At 35.5% G+C, this 20,155-nt stretch overlaps 1 protein-coding gene across 1 annotated transcript in view; it reads left to right on the top strand.

Moving 5' to 3' along the window:
• The window catches only part of HDAC9 (histone deacetylase 9), an 830,046-nt gene that overhangs the window by 616,295 nt on the left and 193,596 nt on the right, over positions 1–20,155 (top strand). Inside the window, exons 12-13 of the mRNA XM_069462244.1 lie at positions 2,658–2,835; positions 16,926–17,059. Coding sequence (XP_069318345.1) covers positions 2,658–2,835; positions 16,926–17,059 — 312 coding nt within the window. The remainder of the gene's footprint in view (positions 1–2,657; positions 2,836–16,925; positions 17,060–20,155) is intronic.

Here is a 20,155-nt window from a genome sequence, read left to right as displayed (position 1 = left end):
GACACATAGTATGAGCTCAAGAAATAGTTTTTACATGCAAAAGCTCTAATATATAAAAGACTGTGTCAGGAAAAAAGAGAACTACAAAGCGTGATGGGAATGTGACACAAAGGGAAAGGACATTTAATGTGGGTGCTCAAAAAAGACTGTATATAAAACTTGAGGTGGACCTCAGAGGATATGTATGAGTGCCGAATGTAGAGCGTCATAGGCACATGTAGAGGGTGATATAGACTAGAAGGACTGGTAGCAGCAGGAATGAGCAGGGTCAACATATCCATTAGAGACGGCAGACATGATGCGCAGAGTCCATGATACTGTTACAGGTCCACAAAGTGTTTTCACTTTTAATTTCTTAATCAGATGAAAAAATGAATATAATAATATGAGTATATACTAATGAATCCAATGTGCCCAATGTAAGCATGAAATGTAATTTTTAATGTTGTTTGTAGGAGGAAGGGGCCCATAGCTTATGAAAGTCACAGTGCAGCTCTGGTGATGATCTTTGCTATACAGTAGATAGTATTTTGGCTAGAACCTGGGAAAAAAATAGATGATCCGAGGCTGGAAATGTAGGTTGGACTCTCAATGAGAGGCCAAATGACAGGCTAAGGTGATTCTTCAAACATGGGTTGACCTTCAGAGCCTTTTTGTTTCCACTTCTTGCTTACAGAGAGCTTTAGGAAGAGCATTCTTGCAGGAAGGAATAGGACTGGTTAGTATTAGAAGTAGGGTGATCAATTAGGAGTCTTTTGCATTGGCTTCCAGGAAGAATAAAGAAATTACAGTAGAGGAAAAGGAGAAGAGATGGGTATTACAAAAATTCAGGTAAATATGTATGCATTGTAGATCACATGCAGAAAAGCTCCCTTTTCTCCACAGAAAACCCCCAAAGTCATAATTATATATTTGTTTTCCTATTATTATAAGTTCCATGAGAGGAGAGACTACATTAATCTTACTGCTGCAACCTCAGGGCCTTGAACATGAGGTACTTAAGAAAATAAGAGAGTTAGACTCTTGTAGAAAAGTGTTAAAACTATTGAAACTAGAACTAGATACCTGACCAAGCCATCCCAATCATCAAATCAAATGCCCAAAGCTTGAGTATGTGACAAATGCCTTCTCATTGATCGATGGCTTGATTATTCTGCAGAATGAGCAGGGTCAACATATATATTAATTATAATCTATTTTAAAGGCAATTTTAAATGATTCTTAATTTTTACTAAATTGGGAAATTTCTGCCTATGGTCTATAACTAAATATATATTTATCATCATAACACATATTCATATGTGGCATTAACTCACATGTCCACAGAAAGGTACAATTACATAAAACCATGTAATATGCATTGAGTACAGTTGTGTTGTACATAGATCTAGTAGCTTTCTCATTAAGTAAGTAATTTGTACACTTAGAATGTATCTGTGCCAAGCTTTGTGCTGGGAATACGAGATGACATATGATGGCATATGGTGGGTGCCAGGGGAGCACCTGACCTAGCGGGAAGGTTAAGGCAAGTCCCCACCAAGGAGAGGGCATGTTTGCATCAAGTCTTGAAAGACTAAATGCTAGTCAAGTAGATCAAAACAGAAGAGCATGCACATAAAAAATTATAGGAATTAGACTTGCATTTAAAAGACTTTGTTAACCTTTTGGAGCATCAGTTTCCTCATGTGTGGCATGTGATGATCATGTTTTGTACCACTGTTCAGTTATTTTCCATGTTCATTAGGAAAGATACATAAAAACAGCATAAAGGTTATGAATTCCCTTATGTTGAAGAGAGAGAAAATATCCACTGTGTAGTGTTTTTTTTTTTGTTTTTTTTGTTTTTTGGCACAAAGCTCTCTGTGGAGTATGGATGCTTAAATTAGCTGCCTATCTGTGTTTTAGATTGTCTTTCCTGGAGACGTAGAAATAGACTAAATGAATCTTCCAGAAGCTTCCAAACTCTGGTTCTTAAATTCGATAACTCGAGAAGCATGCAGAATAAAAACGTTGTTAAATCACTGAGAATATATTTAATACTCCATAAGTGAAATGAGTAATTTTATAGTATTGAGATTATCCAATAAAAACCATGAAACATTCATTGTTCCGTGCTATCTTATGAAAACTGAAAGGTGTCAAACTATAACCCATTTAATTGGTAATTTTTAGAAGCGCCCATAAATTTCATTCACAATATTACGGAAATAAATTCAGAACAGAATTTTCAGAATTGGGCCTCACTGGCAGTTTGAGAGGCGTTGAATTGTTCTCCCACTTTGTGTGGCAACAATTCTGGGGTTATATTCAAAACGTTGGTATCGAGGTAGGAAACCTTCTAAGTCGAGGTTACTCTCGAGGGTAAAGGTCTGTTTCTTTCAATCAGTTCCCACTGACAGGCCTCCTGCCATCACCTCCTCCTCTGGCGGGCAGACAGGCCCTGGCCGTCAGTGTGAAAACATCTGTTGAATGGATTTATTGACTGGATCTTGTTTTTTCTCTCCCTTTCTCTATTTTTTTTTTTTTTTTTCATTTTCCTTCACACCGTTTATTATGTCTCTGACCTGATGAACTTAATTTGTTGACATGTCGCTCTCAGTGTCTCCCTCAATCCTTGTCTCACGTTTCCCTCTACTGTGCTCTTTTCTCGGCCACAGCCCTTCCCGGAGCCCCCGCACACACGTGCGCTCCCGGCGCGCCAAGCCCAGCTGGCTGCGGTTGGCATGGACGGATTAGAGAAACATCGTCTCCTCTCCAGGACTCATTCGTCCCCTGCTGCCTCTGTTTTACCTCACCCAGCAATGGACCGCCCCCTCCAGCCTGGCTCTGCAACGGGTAGGAATCCCTAAAGACGCTCCCTAAGAGGCAGGCTAAATGCGCCGTTCTTGCAGGATTAACCGATTTAAATGCTCTGAATAACTCCAATAGCAGAACGCTCCATTTTAACCCAGGGCAACCCAAATTTTATGAGGTTATATTGGCCATAAGACAAACAGCACATCTGATAAATCTTGGGCTTAGTACTAATAGCCTCATAAATTGCTATCATTCAAGGGCCTGGAAAATACATCAACAGGTGCATGGGTCCCTCTTGGAAATGAAAATCCCTACAACATTCTTTAGCAGTGTTCCTCAATCTCTTACCATCTAGAAGCTGGGCCACTAGGAAATTTATGATGCTTGGAGTGTCCTTACTCCAGTTTGTTTTGTTTTATTGCATTGTTTTCTTCTGACTTCTCATGCAAATGACTCGGGAGAGTCAATGGCACCAAGGCAAACCTTACTTGATTCTATATATGTTAGTTTCTTTTCCATTTATTATGGTACCTCTGGGTGGGCTTTTTGACCAACATCTTCCTTTGCCTACAGCTGTGTTTGATATTTCAGAACCTGGCGACAGAGGAAAACAAGCCAGATAATTCCAAGGCCAAATGAACGTTAACTCTGGAACACACACACAAAAAAGGGTGCTATTCCCTCTGCAAAGGAACTGTGCTGTAAATATATGTGTGGATAATTATTCCTTTTTGTCTGCTGTACCTCATTCTACTTCTGTGCTTTCAAACTATGGCTGAGCAAATGAAGCCTATTGTAGCCCTAAGAGACTCATAACTTAGATGCAGGAAGGGGAGAATTTACATGTACCTTCCGCAAAATCTCTTACAGGTTATCTGATTTATTTTTGAAGCAATGTTCAAGATTCAGAGTTTGTTTATGTGGTTTCTGTGACTTCATGCAAGCCTTTGTGCTTGGATAAGTTAAAATACCTTTTCTGAAATCATGTTCCCACGCCTCGATATCCTCTTTTATTTAAAAATCAATGAATGAAATGACCAAGTTATTGAAGTTTGATAGGCATCTTGAATACATATGCATAAGAGCTATTTTTTATAATGTGTTATACCACAGGACAAAGTTTCATACTAGGAGCTACACTGGATATATTTCTTTCCCTATAATTAGCAACTGCCTCTGACCCCTCTACTTCCCGGAGTGTAGCAAACCTGCCTGGATATTTCTGACAATCCAAGATGGTCGCCCAGTGTCAGTGGAAGTCTTTTGGATCAGTCATGCCTGGTGCTATTATCCCTGTGTGTTCAGAGAATTTTTGCTCAGAACAAGACACATGATCTATAGGAATAATTTTTGTTATGCAGCAAGAGAATTACATACTTTTAAGAATTATATGCTTCTCCATTCTTTTTCCTGAAAGTGTCCCTTAACGTTTCAGAGAACACAGAGTAACAACTATTCTATCTTAGTGTCATTTCCATTGACTAAAATAATTTCATTGATTAAAACGTGAGCTTAACTACATTTCAGGTTAACGTTTCCAGGTATGCTGCTGTCTGTTAATGTAATGCATAGAGTTTCATTCCTTGGTTAAGAGGAGTGGCCCTGTTCTGACATAATTTAATTTCCTCTACTTTTCATATGTTCCTTTGATATGAATGAAGCAAGATCTCTGAATATTATGGAGATCCTACAAGTTTGAGAAAGCAGTGTTGCCAGACGGACAGGGTTTGTAGGCCTTGGAAGAATCCAGGTGAAAGGGTGGACTGCAAACCTAATAACATAAACGTGACATAATCGTAACTTGATCATTCAAACTAAAGACTGGGTCATTTCAGATAATTAGTTTTTTTCTCATAAAGCCAGAGCATATATTCCAAAAACAAATACGGAAGGGACTTAAGATTCTTTTTCATATTTAGTGAATTTGATAAAGCAATTTCTTGCCCAAGTGAGAAATTATATACGTTTTTATTTTTAAAAACACAGGATTTTGAACTTAGTAGGCATTCAATAAATTTTAGCTGAATCAGTGAATATTATTAATTACATAGTAAACACTTATGAATTTACTAGTAATAGTTCAAATTTGAAATCAGTGAAAGGGAAAGTTGTTTTGTAATGACTGTTCCACTAAAGAATGACTTATTTACAAGTTACGTATACCTGAGGAGAGAAAAACCTGTTTATTGTCTTATTTCAGTTTAAAAAGTCTTGCATCCTCACACTTGAATTCTTATGAGAAAAAGGCACAATATTTTTTTTAATTATGCAAAGTATGTAATTTATAGTAGTAGCCCCTCCACTATATATATTTGGTTGGTAATTGTCATTTAGTGCTATTCCAAATCCAAAGGAAATGAAATGCACTGTCTTTACTCTGCCTCTCCACATATTGCTCTGGCTTTAATCTAAACTTAAATTTCCCTTGTAACCTGAATGCTACTGTAATCCACATGATCTCACAATTCACCTTAGTGTTTCTAATGATCTTAATTTCAAACAAGAACTCTTAAAAGCTTTTCATTTCTAGTATATTTGAAAATATATATTTTAAAGCATTAAACTCCTTTCTTTTGACTTTTTTATTTATTTGTTGTAGATATGTTAAAAAGTCAAAGGTAACATTCAAGTATATCCTTTGAGAGTATAGTAGTCCTCTCTTTTCTGAAGTAAATACATTCCAAGACCCCCAGGGGATGCTCGAAACCACCAATAGTATCAAGCCAATTGCTGTCAATCGGAATTTGTTTCCATTCATGTCTTGCACCCACAAATTTAATGCCTCTTCCACCTTAACTAAGCACTTACCATACATTGTGGCCAAACTTTTCCAGTGTAAGGTGAGGTGGCATAGTAAAACTAGGAAAAATTTCTATTTCCTTCTTCACAATTTAAAGGATAGAGGATTTTTTTTGTTTTTCTTTTTACAGACAGGATCTTGCTCTGATGCCCGGGCTGGAGTTCAGTGGCTCAATCATAGCTCACTGCAGCATCAAATTACTGGGTGCAAGAAATGCCGATTTTTTTCCTTTCCTTAAGTCAAGAACTTTCACCATTTCACTTAAAGGAAGCACTTTATGGCTTCTCTTCAGCATATCCAAACTGCCAGCATCACTACTCTTGCACGTTGGGGCCATTATTAAGTGAAATAATTGAACACAAGCACTGTGCTACCACAACAGTCAATCTGATAACCGAGGCGGTGACTAAGTGACTAACGGTGGGCAGGCAGGTAGCACTAGACAAAAGAATGATTCACTTCCCCAGCGGAACAGAAGGTGACAGTGTGAGATTTCATCATGCTATTCAGAAAGGTGTACAATTTAAAACTTATGAATTGTTTATTTATGGAAATTTCCATTTAATATTCTCAGACGGCAGTTGAAACTGCAGAAAGTGAAACCATGAAAGAGGAAGACTACTGCACTTGTGTTTTTCATTTTTTTTCCCAAAGAAAGTCATACAATCTCATGCATTCAATAATTTTTATTTTAAAAAAAAGCAAAGAAGAGGAAAACATACATTACAAAGATAGGCAATTTTCATAAATCCATTCTGTTAAGAGCTATAGTTTTTGGTACAACTAAAGTTATTCAACACTAAACTCAACGTAATTTTCGAGGCACACCGTTTAAACCTTTGCCGTTCATGCAGGTCCTTAGCAGCTAACCGTCCAGATTAGCCATGCAACCCTCTTTTTTTTTTTTTTTTGAGACAGAGTCTCACTCTGTTGCCCAGGCTAGAGTGAGTGCCGTGGCGTTAGCCTAGCTCACAGCAACCTCAAACTCCTGAGCTCAAGCGATCCTCCTGTCTCAGCCTCTCGAGTAGCTGGGACTACAGGCATGCACCACCATGCCCGGCTAATTTTTTCTGTATATATTTTTAGCTGTCCATATAATTTCTTTCTATTTTTAGTAGAGATGGGGTCTCGCTCTTGCTCAGGCTGGTCTTGAACTCCTGAGCTCAAACGATCCGCCCACCTCGGCCTCCCAGAGTGCTAGGATTACAGGCGTGAGCCACCGTGCCCGGCCAACCCTCTTTTTAAAAAAGCAAAACAATGTTCCAATAGGGAAATCTTGTCTGAACTTAGTTGTTGAAAGGTGAAGTCTCCAGTCCATTTGCTATGAGGACCCGAATGAACCTACACAGAGAGCCTGGATGAGGATGTTTCTGGGACGGACTAGAAGAACATGAGTTCCTTCAGCGAGTGTAGTGTTAATGAAGAATGTGTGTTGTAGAGCCAGGTCGCCACATAGTCAAGTGGATTTTATGTTATATTAGAATATGGTTATAACGTTCAATTTAAGAAGTGCATTTTTCATTCTATTTAGAGACAAGGCATGATGTTTATATGAGGTTCTGATAATTATGTAAAGTGCAATATGATTATTTTCTCTGCCAAAGTCATCTCTTCCACTCAACTCATCCTGACAAAGATGAGGCTTGATTATAGCTCACGAGAGAACAGTCAGTAGATGATACAATTGTATTAGTTCATACTAAATGACATTTATTGAAACAGAAATTTAATGACAATTAATTTGATTGGCTTTAGCTTCCCCATAACCCAGTATAATTAGAGGTCTTCCTTCTCTCAACATTAAGTTACTCTACATAATCTTCTGTAAATAAATTCTTTCTTTGTTACGTTATCTGTTTAGTCAGAGTTTAATGTGAGATAGAATCATAGCGCTGAAACTAAACCGACATTTGTGAAAATCATTAAAAATAATTTAATGAAAAGCATTTTTAAATTGATGTATTGTGAGTGGCACATCATGATGGCAAGTGAAATATACTTGAATATTTCAGTGTGATAACAGCAACATTGCTTTTTTTTCTGTTTTATTTATTTATTTTTTTAATTAAAGATTTTTTCCAAAGTCAGGGCTAACCCCAGCTAATCTTTCAAGTTTTTCAAGTTTCAGTTTATATCTTATTTCCTTCAGGAAGCCTTCCTTGGCCAGCTAAATCCAAATTAAATCTATTATGGTCCCTTATAACAGATTGAATTTTTTGTGTCCAAAATTATAATTATTTATTTAATTTTGGGATTATATTTCAATGGAATGTCTATGAGGGAAGACACTATTTTTTTTTGTTGCTGTTGTTCTCTCTAACACTCACATTTAGGTACATGGCTAGCACAGTGTATTTATTTATTGTATAATAAGAAAATGGAGCTGGTTACAGTGGCTCACACCTGTAATCCCAGCACTTTGGGAGGCTGAGGCAGGAGGATTGCTTGAGCCCGGGTGTTCAAAATCAGCCTGAGCAAGAACAAAACCCCATCTCTACAAAAAATAGAAAAATTAGCCAGGCGTACTGGTACATGCCTGTAGTCCTAGTTACTCTGGAGGCTGAGGCAGGAGGATCCCTTGAACCTAGGATAGTAAGTGAAATTTTGGGGTAAAGTTTATATTTTTGTTAACTACCAAAATTGTTCTATCTTTCTTGAAGGCAATTTGGTAAATCTAGAAAACTATAAAGGAGAGTCACTCATTAATCTATCACTCAGGGGTAACCACAATTAAAATATTATTATACTTATTTTCAGTAATTTTCCTCTTTCTATGAGCCTCTCTTTAATAGAATAAAGAAAAGTTATATGTATTTGTATACCTGTGTGCATCTGTAAGTATGTATATGTATTTCTATGTATGTGTATATATACACAGTGTGTATGTATGTATGCTTGTGTGTGTGTGTGTGTGTGTGTGTGTTCCAGAGTAACTTCTGTTACTACTTATATCAGAATGGAGAGGATAACTTCCTTTTGGTAGATGATGTATTTTTTTAAATTGCTGTCCTAAAATATATATGCTTGAAATTTCTCCTGAAAAACTCCTCCAAAATTTGCTCATCTAATTCTCAGTGAAGATAATATAGCTGTTTTGTTTATTTAGGAGACTAAGTCCACTTGATAATATATATCATAGCATATATATTAACATAAAAAGTATATTTATAAATATTTAGTTATACATTATATATGTTATTTATGTTCATTGTATATTTACATGTGTTTTGTTGGGGTGCCTTTCCACACCTGAGACTGTCATCCGATTACCTTCACACATGCTTGGATATGGACTTATAGGGACACAAGTTTTCTGTTTGAAAATGGAAATGTTGTCAAACCTTCAAGAGATTTAGCATTGAAGAGGAAAAGTCTGAAGCAAAGTTGATATGTGCTTATTTGTGAGCAGCCTGTCTTTACTTTTCTGGAGACTCAAGATGTATTTTTTTATCCTGTTAATTAAGAAATATACATCTTTATATTGAGTATTTGCAGTTACTTATTTATGCACCTGTTTTTCTGTACTTAAGAAAAACTTCTTAAATTATCCAGGCATATCTTGTGTTTGATTGCACTTTCCTTTATCATGCTTCACAAATAACATGTTTTTTACAAATTGAAGTTTTGTGGCAGCCCCATGTTGAGCAAATCTATTAGCACAATTTTTCCAACAGCATGTGCTCATTTAATGTCTCTGTCACATTTTGGTAATTCTTGTAATATTTCAAACTTTTTCATTATTATTATATCTTTTCTAGTGATCTTTGATCAGTGATCTTAATATTACTATTGTAATTGTTTTAGGGCACCACAAACCATGCCCATATAAGATAGAGAACTTAATTGGTAAGTGTTGTATGTGTTCTAACTGCTCCACCGACTGGCTGTTCCCCCATCTCTCTCCCTTTCCTTAAGGCCTCCCTAGTCTCTCAGACACAATAATATTGAAATTAGGCCAGTTAATAACCTAGTAATGGCCTCTAAGTGTTCAAGTAAAAGGAAAAGTCACAAGTCTTTCACTTTCTATCAAAAGCTAAAAATGATTAAGCCCAGTGAGGAAGGCATGTTGAAAGCTGAGATAAGCCCAAAGCTAGGCTTCTTGCACCAAACTAATTAGCCAAGTTGTGAATGCAAAGGAAAGATTCCTGAAGGAAATTAAAAGTACTACTCCACTTAATACACAAATGATGAGAAAGCAAAATAACCTTCTTGCTGATACAAAGTTTTAGCTATCTAGGTAGATGATCAAACGAGCGACAATATTCTCTTAAGCCAAAGCTTAATCCAAAGCAAGGCCCTAACTCTCTTTAATTTATGAAGGCTGAGTTGGGTAGGAAGCTGCTGAAGAAAAGTTTGAAGGTAGCAGAGGTTGGTGTGTGAGACTTAAGGAAAGAAACCGTCTCCAGAACATAAAAGTGTAAGGTGAAGCAGCGAGTGTTAATGTAGAAGCTGCAACAAGTTAGCTGGAAGACCTAGCTAAGAGCATTGATGAAGGTGGCTACACCAAACAACAGATTTTCAATGCAGATGAAACATCCTTCTATTGGAAGAAGATGCCAGCTAGGACTTTCATAGCTAGAGTGGAGACATCAATGTCTGGCTTGAAATCTTCAAAGAACTGTCTGAATCTCTTGTTAGGGGCTAATGCATCTGGGGGCATGAAGCCAGTGTTCATTTAGCATTCTGAAAATCTTAGAACCCTTAAAGGTTACACTAAATCTACTCTGCCTGTGCTGTAGAAATGAAGCCAAAAGGTCAGATGACGCCATATCTGTGGTTTACTGAATATTTTAAGCCCATGGTATAGACCTGCTGCTCAGAAAAAAAAGTTCTTCTCAAAATATTACTGCCTTGTTGACAATGCACCTGGTCACCCATGAGCTCTGATGGAGATGTGTACAAGGAGATTAATATTGTTTTAATGCTTGCTAACACAACATCTTTCCTACAGCTCATACATCAAGGAGTTATTTTGATTTTTAAGTCTTAATATTGAAGAAATACATTTTGTAAGGCTGTAAACTGCTACAGATAGATCTGATGATCTGGGAAAAGTAAATTAAAAACCTTCCGAAAAGGATTCACCATTCTAGATGCCATTAAGAACATTCATGATTCATGGGACAAGGTCAAAATATCAACATTCCTAGGAGTTTGGAAGAAGTTGATTTTAACTCTCATGATGGCTTTAAGGGGTTCAAGACTTCAGTGGACAAAGTCACTGCAGATATGGTGGAAACAGCAACAGAACTAGAATTAGAAGTGGAACCTGGAGGTGTGACTGAATTGCTGCAATCTCATGGTTAAACTTGAACAAATGAGGAGTTGCTTCTCATGGATGAGCAAAGAAAGTGGTTTCTTGAGACAGAATGTATTTCTGGTGAAGATGCTGTGAACATTTGCTGAAATAACAACAAAGGATTTAGAACATTACACAAACTTAGTTGATAAAGCAGCAACAGGGTTTGAGAGGATTGACTCTAGTTTTGAAAGAAGTTCCACTGTGGGTCAAATGCAATCAAATAGCATCACATGCTACAGAGAAATATTTTGTGAAAGGAAGAGTCAATTGGTACAGCAAACTTCATTGCTGTCTTATTTTAAGAAATTGCCACAGCCACCTCAACCTTCAGTAAACACCACTGTCATCAGCCAGCAACGATCAACATTGAGGCAAGACTCTCCATGAGCAAAAAGATTATGACTCACTGAAGGCTCAGATGATCGTTAGCATTTTTTTTAGCAATAAAGTAATTTTTAATTAAGGCATATACATTGTTTTTTAGACATAATACTATTTTACACTTAATAGGCTACAGTATAGTGTAAATATACCTTTTATATATATGAGGAAAGCAAAAAAAAAAAAAATTGCTTTATTGTAATATTGCTCTATTTAGGTGATGTGGAACCAAACCTGCAATATCTCTGAGATATGCCTGTGTTCAGTCATCCTCACTTCCTTCTCAGGAGCAATCACATCTTTTTTGCTCAGTTGTTTTTTTCTCTGGCCTCTGTATTTTCATTTCATTGTGTGCATCTCTTAGTCCTTTCCTTTATATTTTTGGGACTTCTCAAGTTTGTATTCACTAGCACTGATCTGGCTTTCTGAAATGTAAATTCCTTTCTTTATTGCCTTCAGTGGAGATTTTAATTTCCTTGCAATCTCTATTTATCATATCCATCTTTATTTTTACTCATTCCATTGTCTTTTTAATTTAGTTTTATCTCTCCCTTTAGCTTTTGTCTCCTATTTTATGGGGCCAGTGTCTTTTGACATTTGAGGAGGCCAAAACATTTTCTAAAATCTTATTTTGGTTCCTATAGTAAATCATGTTCACTGAACTAAATAGTATGAATGATACTTCCTTTATAGTTTCTGTAGTATATTCTCAAAGGCCCTGTATTTTTTTTCTCACTCATTCTTGAATGTAGGAAAATCTTTCCAGATATTTTGCCAGCAAATGTGTAGTGAATTGTGTTTGGCTTCACTTTTTGCCAACTTACATGCTGGTTCATCTCCTTCCTGGCTCTACAGTTGCATGGCAACACTTAATCCAATTCCCAAGCCCTAACAAACTTCCACGTAGTGTTAGTTGGAAGGCCTATGGTGGGAATTTCTTCTACCTACTTCCTTACTCTAATAAGATCACTTATATGAAAAAAACAATAAACAAAAAATAAAATTGTAAGTCTTAGAAAATCCTTCTTATCTAGTAAGAGGCACAATTTACCAATTAAAAAATCATTTTTGGATATTATATCATTTGCTTGCTGGATACATAAGATTTCCCACATAACTAAAAATTGTACTGTTTGGTATTTTGGTTTATATGTTCCTCTTAAAAGATATCATAAAAAATATTGCAGGTAGTAAAATGTAAAGAGTGTGGTAGAAATAGGAAAAATAAGACAAGATAAGCCTTATGGATAGATTAGAGTCATGGATAGAAAGAGTAACAGCCATTATGTGTCTGATTTGGAGGTTAGTAGATGTGATTTTTGTTTCAAAATAGTCTCATCTATTTTAGTAACTCTACCGTTTGCAGATTACTCTTTTATAAAAAAAAAAAATTATTTTTAAGAGATCATCTCTAATCTCCTAGCCCCACAATTATTTTCTTTTTTACCCAATTTTTTTTTTGTAACATGTCATTTAACTATATTTGTATATGTCTCACTTTTACTACTAGATCCTAAGTCAAATGTAGTAAAATTAAGCTGCTGGTATCTGGAACATAGTGACTTTTCAGTAACTGTCTGCTGATTCTGCATCTTTCAGGAGACATGCCATATCAAATATATTTTTATTGTGCTAGTCTTTGGATATAGGGCGAATACAGTGTGTTGGTTAGCAAATATCTTAGGAAATGTGAAATCTCAGGTAGTTACCAGAAATGCAGTATGAAATTGAGTGCTAAGAACTAGGAATCTGGATTAAGAATTTTAGATATAAAGATTCTAAACTCAACTTTCTTTATGGAGCAGGTAGACTCAACCTAACAGCTCTTACTAGACTGAGTATAAACCTGACAACATAAATAGATTCTATGGTTAGGAATTGACTTAAGTATATGTAATGATTAACAAGAGTAAAGAACACTACACTAGGTGCTTCAAATACATTATCTCATTTAATAAAACTGAAAGCTAGAGAAAGCACAAAGTCTAAGCTTATCTAAAAAATTTATCAAAAAATTTCAAGCATTTTTTGTGTGTATATATATGTATATGAAAACAAACGACCAAAGTTTAAAATTCAGGTTAAGATTTTAAGACTCCTTTGTATAGTTTTTGAAATCTTAATTTTAACTCCTGTGTCACTGATCAAGGGAAAAATTGATTAATCTATTGGCCTATGTTCTGTTGCATTTGAAGCAGAAAGAGTCAAATGAAAGTAGAATTCCATATGAATCGTCCAGAGAAGAGCAGGCTTATTTCCCACCGTGTAAGTCCTTGTTTCTGAGAAACAAAGGCTGGTGAGGAGGGTGGGGATGAAGGATGAGGTTCAAGTCTCACCTTGCAGTCTACCTGTTAACACCTCAGTGCTACATCATTAAGATGAATCAGTGGAGGTTTGGGGTTCCAGATTTCATTTATTTCCCCTTAAATTCAAATAACTTTCCAAGATCTCCTAGACTTTGTATTATTATATAATCTCCAGATACCTGGCAATAATTTCCAGCTACCATAACATGTTTCACATTTTTTTTTCTTGGTAGTTGGTTATTGGGAAAATGTTGTTAAAAAGGGAAAATTACTGTGGAGGTGAGCTTATATATGTCAAGAGATGAAATAGTAAAAATGTTAAGCAACATAATGATTAGAATCTCTATTCTTGAAGAATTTATTTTCAAAATGAGGCAGATACTATACTTTTAATTTTTATGTTATTAGTAGTATATCATCTGTTATTTTATGTAGTATGAAACTATACTGAAATACCCTAAACAGTTCCTGTTATGTAGTAGCAACTCATAAATATTTGATAAATCTGAATTGTGAAGACATGCCTTACGCATCCTTGTATTTTGAATATTATTCTTCCTTCTTGCTTACCTACTTTCTTTTCTGCTTTCCTTCATGTCTTCTTTTTGACTTTATTTAAAAATATTTATTTATATTGGACTTTACAACAAAATAGAAAAAGAGGACTTTGTGCAAAATGTTGTGTAGACATCTAAAGGTAAGTAAAATAAATGCCTATATCAGAGGTCCTTGGGGTAGGAAGATAAGGCACACAAAATAAAAGGTAGAATGTTAAAGAAGGAAGGCAACAAAAACTTCAGGAAGTCCAAGGAAATCCAACAATTGGATTGATCAAGGAAGGCTCTATAATGGAAATATCTGACCTAGTTCATGAATGTATTCTTATGTATGTTTTTCATTCATTCATTTTAAAAAAATACTTTTTAGGACTTGCATTATGTCAAGCATGTTTATAGAAACTGAGAGTTCAGAGGTAAACAACACAACTGTGGTCTGTAGTTTCATAGATGTTACCATCTAGTGAAGAAAACGTTTAATTAACAGAATTATACAACAATTACATAATTGTGATAAATGCTTTGAAGGAGACCTAGAGGATTCTAAGAAAGCATATAGTTGGAGACATAATTTGGAGATCTCAGGGAATGCTTGGTTGAGGATGTGATGTTGGAACTGAACCTCGAAGAAGGAGAAGGAATTAGCAGGATGAGGGTTAGAGTTATGGGAGTCAGGAAGGAAGAATTTCTGGCATAGATGGAACAGTATGTGTGAAGATCCAAGGCTGGTAGGATTTTGACTTCTTTGAGGAATGGAAGGAAAGATTTTGCAGGGGAAAATGGAGAGGAAAGGAGGGAGGGATATGAAATGAGGCTGGAGAGATGGGGAGGGGTCTGTGTATGCTGGCCTTGGGGAATTTCAATCTCATCAGTGAAGTCACTAAAGGAGTTCAACAAAAAGCCGCAAAAAGAATGGAGTGGAAGTAGATAGTCAGTCACCAGGCTATCTCAGGTGTCCAGATTAGTGATAACAGTACCCGGTATTGTGTATGGTTTTGGCAGTGGAAATAAGGAAAAGTGAGTGATTCAAGATGTGTTTTGGAGCCAGGTGCAGTGGCTAACATCTGTAAGCCTATATCAGAGCTACTCTGGAGGCTGAGGAGGGAGGACTATTAAGGCCAGGAGTTCAAGACCAGCCTAGGCAACATAGTGAGACCCCTGCTTCAAAAAAAAAAAAAAAGAGAGAGAGATGTTTTGGAGGGAAACAGACACGACCTTAGTTAACTGGAGAGGAAGTGTCTAGATGATACTATGATACTAAGCATTTTGGCATCAGTAATGGCAGATCTTGATGTCGTTTGTAAAAATAAGAAACAATGTGTGAGGTTTAAGATCATGAATTCAAAATCAGAGACGTGAAAACCATGAGACATCCACGTGGAGATTTTGGATGGGTAAACGAATAGATAAGTATGCAAGTATGCTGCTCAGAAGAGAGGTCAGGGCTGAGGATGAAAATGTGAGAATCGGGGCATAGGGATGGGTTTTGAAGCCTTTTGAGTCTTAAGAATGGATATTATTTAGACTAGTAAAATGATATTTTTTTCTGAGACATAATTTTTACCACATGGTTTCAAAATGCATATGCCATTCCTCTGCATGATTTTAATACACTCAAGGAAAAATATTTTCCCCTCTTGAGTAACATTCCTCTTACACAATAATGTAAACCAAAGGGAGAATAAAATGTATAAAATTTACTTTGCAACATGAATTACCGGTACTTATCAGTTCTTGAATGGATTTTTTGTTGTTCTTTAATTTCTTATCACAAATTCTTCTCCTCACCCACTAATGCACTTTGTTGATCATATTGGAAGAAATTTGATTTGTTCAATAATTTCTTATGTTAGGCAATTTTGTAAGCAACCTGTTCCCTCCTCACCCCAAGGAATAGGGTTAAGGATGGAAATATTTTTAAAGTGAGCCAGAGTTATAATTATCATCTAATTACTTGCTTTAAAAAGTCCTATTTTAAGTCCCCCTAATAATTTCTTTCATCACATTTTTATAAAATCTTTCCCGTCCTAGGGTCTAATTGTCTAAGGAGACATGAAATATGCTAACTCCTGATAATTTAAAAGCAGATTGCATTCATTAAATATCTATGTAATCTCTACTAATGGTATTGCAATTGACATGCATTTTTTTAAGAGGCACACTTAAAATGTCCCATGATATTATAAGATCTACAATATCCATATTATTTGTATAATGGCATAAATTATGAGAAAAACACAAATAAGCAAAGAAGAAACCCTTTTGCACAACTCTGAAGGAATTGATAAATAGAATAGGCAAGGAGTTGGAAAATTCTGTAATTTCTTGTAGAATGTGACCCTGATCTAAAGTGAGGCTGGAAGTATCCACGAAGGCTGTAAAGAGCCAGCGCATTTTGTGGCATCAGTGATAAAATTAAAACCTCTACTGAATTGAATTATCTGCCTAAAGTGATTCATAATGATTTAAAATACTGGCAAGATTACAGTATTTTTTTTTTAAATCTGAAGTTTCTTAAAACGTCATCATCTTCATCACTTTACAAGTTTACTAAGCTAGGATCAGACTACTGGTTAATCCATGGGTTGATGTTTTGGCATAAATATCCAGGTAACAGGACTCAATAGCTCTTATGTGCCCCTAAGAATTTGCTGATATGTATTATTTCTCTCTTTGTAAAATTTATTTTTTATAAATAACTTTTGGAGTAATCATATTACCTTTTAACGTGTATCCTTACCTTGTATGATTACTCAATGTGCTGTGTTTTCTTTGTCTTGAAGGAATTGCCTACGACCCCCTGATGCTGAAACACCAGTGCATTTGTGGCAATTCCACCACCCACCCTGAGCACGCTGGACGAATACAGAGCATCTGGTCACGACTGCAAGAAACTGGGCTGCTAAATAAATGTGAGGTAATCCCACATTGGCCACACTCTTTTCCTTACTTAAATAAATCTTGTAAAGAGGCCAGTATTCATTTGGGTAGTAGCAGAAAAATGTTAACCATGTAATGCAAACGGTGTGATGGATGAGCCATCATCGACATGAGTAGCACAGAACTTACCACTTGACCCTGGGCTGGGCACACAGTAGGTGCTCAATAAATGTTGATGGGCTGAGCAGCTGTTTGGTGTGTGTTCTATTGTTACAGCATTAGTATATACACATGGTAGCATCCTTGTCTGCAAATAGGCATCATTTGTTGAGCTCATCTTCTGAGAAACTCTTTGCAAAGTGTTAAGTGCTAAGTAATTATTATTTTTTGTTATAAGCTAAATTTTGAATTCAGATATATGCCACTTTTGCCTCATGGAAATGAATAGATTTAAAAGAGTAACTATCCTCTTTGTCAATAAAAGTCACTGATTTATACTGAAGTGGCTAATATTTTTATAATTTTATGGTGAGGGTTTGGCTAATATCATTTTATCAATATTTCTTTAGACTCATTTATGTAGATTCCTAGTGAACCCCTTTTTTGTCTAGAAAAATCTATTTCTTTAGGCTTTTAAAGGTTAAAAATAAAAGTGATATCAATTCAAAAGTGTTTCCATTGTCAAATTTGTAAAATATATAACAACCAGCAGCTGTTTGGTGTAGTTGCTATAAATGTCCATTGTTGTCTCAAATCCACTAACATTTTGCATTTGAGTCTAAAGCATTTTTTAAAGAAAACTATCCTCCATGTATTCTCACATGACTTTACACTTACTGCTTAAAAATATTTTTTTTACTTGATCATTATTATGTTCTAGACAGGTTGCAGGCACTGGAATTGCAAAATTCCACAAGACAGATGTGTTCCCTGTTCTTACAGGCTGACGTTTTAACATGTTGTTCTTTGATTATATTGTCTTTCTATGCATATCAAAGAAGGAAATCCAACATAGTTCTCACCTGCCCAGGAAAATAATTAAATGGATAGTATTTTGACCATTGTTATGTCATGAGAAAACTGATACATTGGAATCGTCTTAAATTCACTATACTTCAATAACATAAAAAGAAATGTTTCATTAGTACTTTTCAGTGTCATATGCAAAGTGCATATGATTATTTGCATATATAAATTCTAAGGTCAGACTTTAAAAAGTGCTGATTATATAATTGTTTATATAGTTGGTATCAATTCACTTCACTTCTTTGCAAACTATAGTACATTATTTTTTGGCATTTCGTAATGTAGTCAATGAAATTCCTATTCAAATTCAGTTTAGTTCAAACTGAACCTGTAAAATATTTTAGTTGAGATAGAAATTCAGAAGAAGACAGAATGCTCCTAAAGGCAAGTATGCTTACCTCTATTTTATAGTGTGAGTTACTTTTCTAGATGCAAAGCTGTTTATTCAGTGGATTCATTTTTAAGGATAAATAATTTTTATGGATTTTTTCTTTAAAAGGTGAATAGTATATTCCGCCTAATAGGGGAACTGAATTGGTTATTTTTCTTACAATGAATTGTTGATAATATCTTATGGATCATTCAACATCTGAGATTGTGAATGAATACACTAAGGCACCATGTATAGATTTAGCCTCACAAGTTTTATTATATGTTTATGATGGAATTATCAAACGTTTTTCATATTTAAAGCTCTGCTTTTGATTAAATGTATCCTTTATGTAGAAACCCCAAAGTGAAGAAAAATGAGCTAGATTATTTATCTGGTTCTCTTCTGAGTGAAAGTCTATTATTTATCCTTTGCCAGTGGCATCCATGTTGTATGGCAGAAGGATTGCATATCTTTGGTTAATTTTACAGTTATCTTTAAGGATTTTATGTTTTTGATAATGCAATTTGGAGGCCAAATCATTTTTTTTTTTTACACAATCCCATGTGGAGTCCATAAAGGAGACCAGCAAGACTTATTTGAGATAGGCTGGTCTTAATGGACAAAATACATTTATTCACGTGAACATTCCTGTCTTACTTTTGCATCTGCTATAGATGTTTTTCTGCTCTGCAATTTTTCTGTGTTTTTGCCAGCTGAGTCATTGCTGCTTACATTTTTCCACATTCAAGGTTTTGTTATATCCTGCAGCAACTGGCCTGGTCCCAGCCACTTTAAATTGGCAGTGGCTGATCATGGCCTTCAAATGCATTGTTAGATAATAGTATTCCTAAAACCTATTACCTGAAGGAGAACTGTTTATGAAAGGAGCAGAATACAGAAATAAATGGAATGAGTATGGTTCACACTGGTCTTAAAATTAAGAAGTTTATTATCATCCCTTTCTGGTTAATCTTCTTTTTCAATTCCTCACACATCACATTATTTTAGTCCTGTATTATTTGAAACCATACAATTCAATTTATATAGCGCTGACTAATGTGATATCAAACAGGGTGAAATGTCAGAACCATGATAGGGTTGATGAGAATGAGTGAGGCTAGCCCCAGCCTGGTCAGATAAACAAGAGAGTTCCTGATAAAACTTAATCACAAATTAAATACACTTAAGAGCCCAGATCAGATGTGCTCTTAATGAAAATCAAGCACAAACATCTCATCCAAAACTTCACAATGATGCAAACAAACCTCCCTTTTCCCAAAATAGTTTGATGGCAGGTCACCAGGTATTTGCTTTCTTATGTAATGAAAATGTTGCCCATATGTATTTATTTGCTCCTATATTATCAAAGAAATTGATGCCTAGATGAATTTATTTGCTCTATGACTTTAGGAGATGCTAACTTATACTGAAACATGAAATGGAATTTCTAAAACCACTGAAAAACAATTCATTTTAATACACCTAGGAATTTAATGTCCTGCCCTTGTGGGAACAATTTTAGGAATATTCAGAACGGAATTTTAGAAACCATTACTACACAAATGTTATCCTTTTCTAGAGACTTTTAGTTCTGTATAAGACAAAACATAGAACCAAAAGGAGAATATTGTTTTTATGACTTATATTCTCTTCCTGACTATTTTTACTAGAAGAGTAGCGGAGGAAATAAAAATGGAACATACAGAGATTATTCCAAACCAGGTTAGCCCACTC

This window comes from Eulemur rufifrons, chromosome 29, assembly GCF_041146395.1.
Source record: "Eulemur rufifrons isolate Redbay chromosome 29, OSU_ERuf_1, whole genome shotgun sequence".
Taxonomy (NCBI): domain Eukaryota; kingdom Metazoa; phylum Chordata; class Mammalia; order Primates; family Lemuridae; genus Eulemur; species Eulemur rufifrons.
Note: the sequence above shows the minus strand (reverse complement) of the source record. Positions and strands in the feature narration are given on the sequence as shown.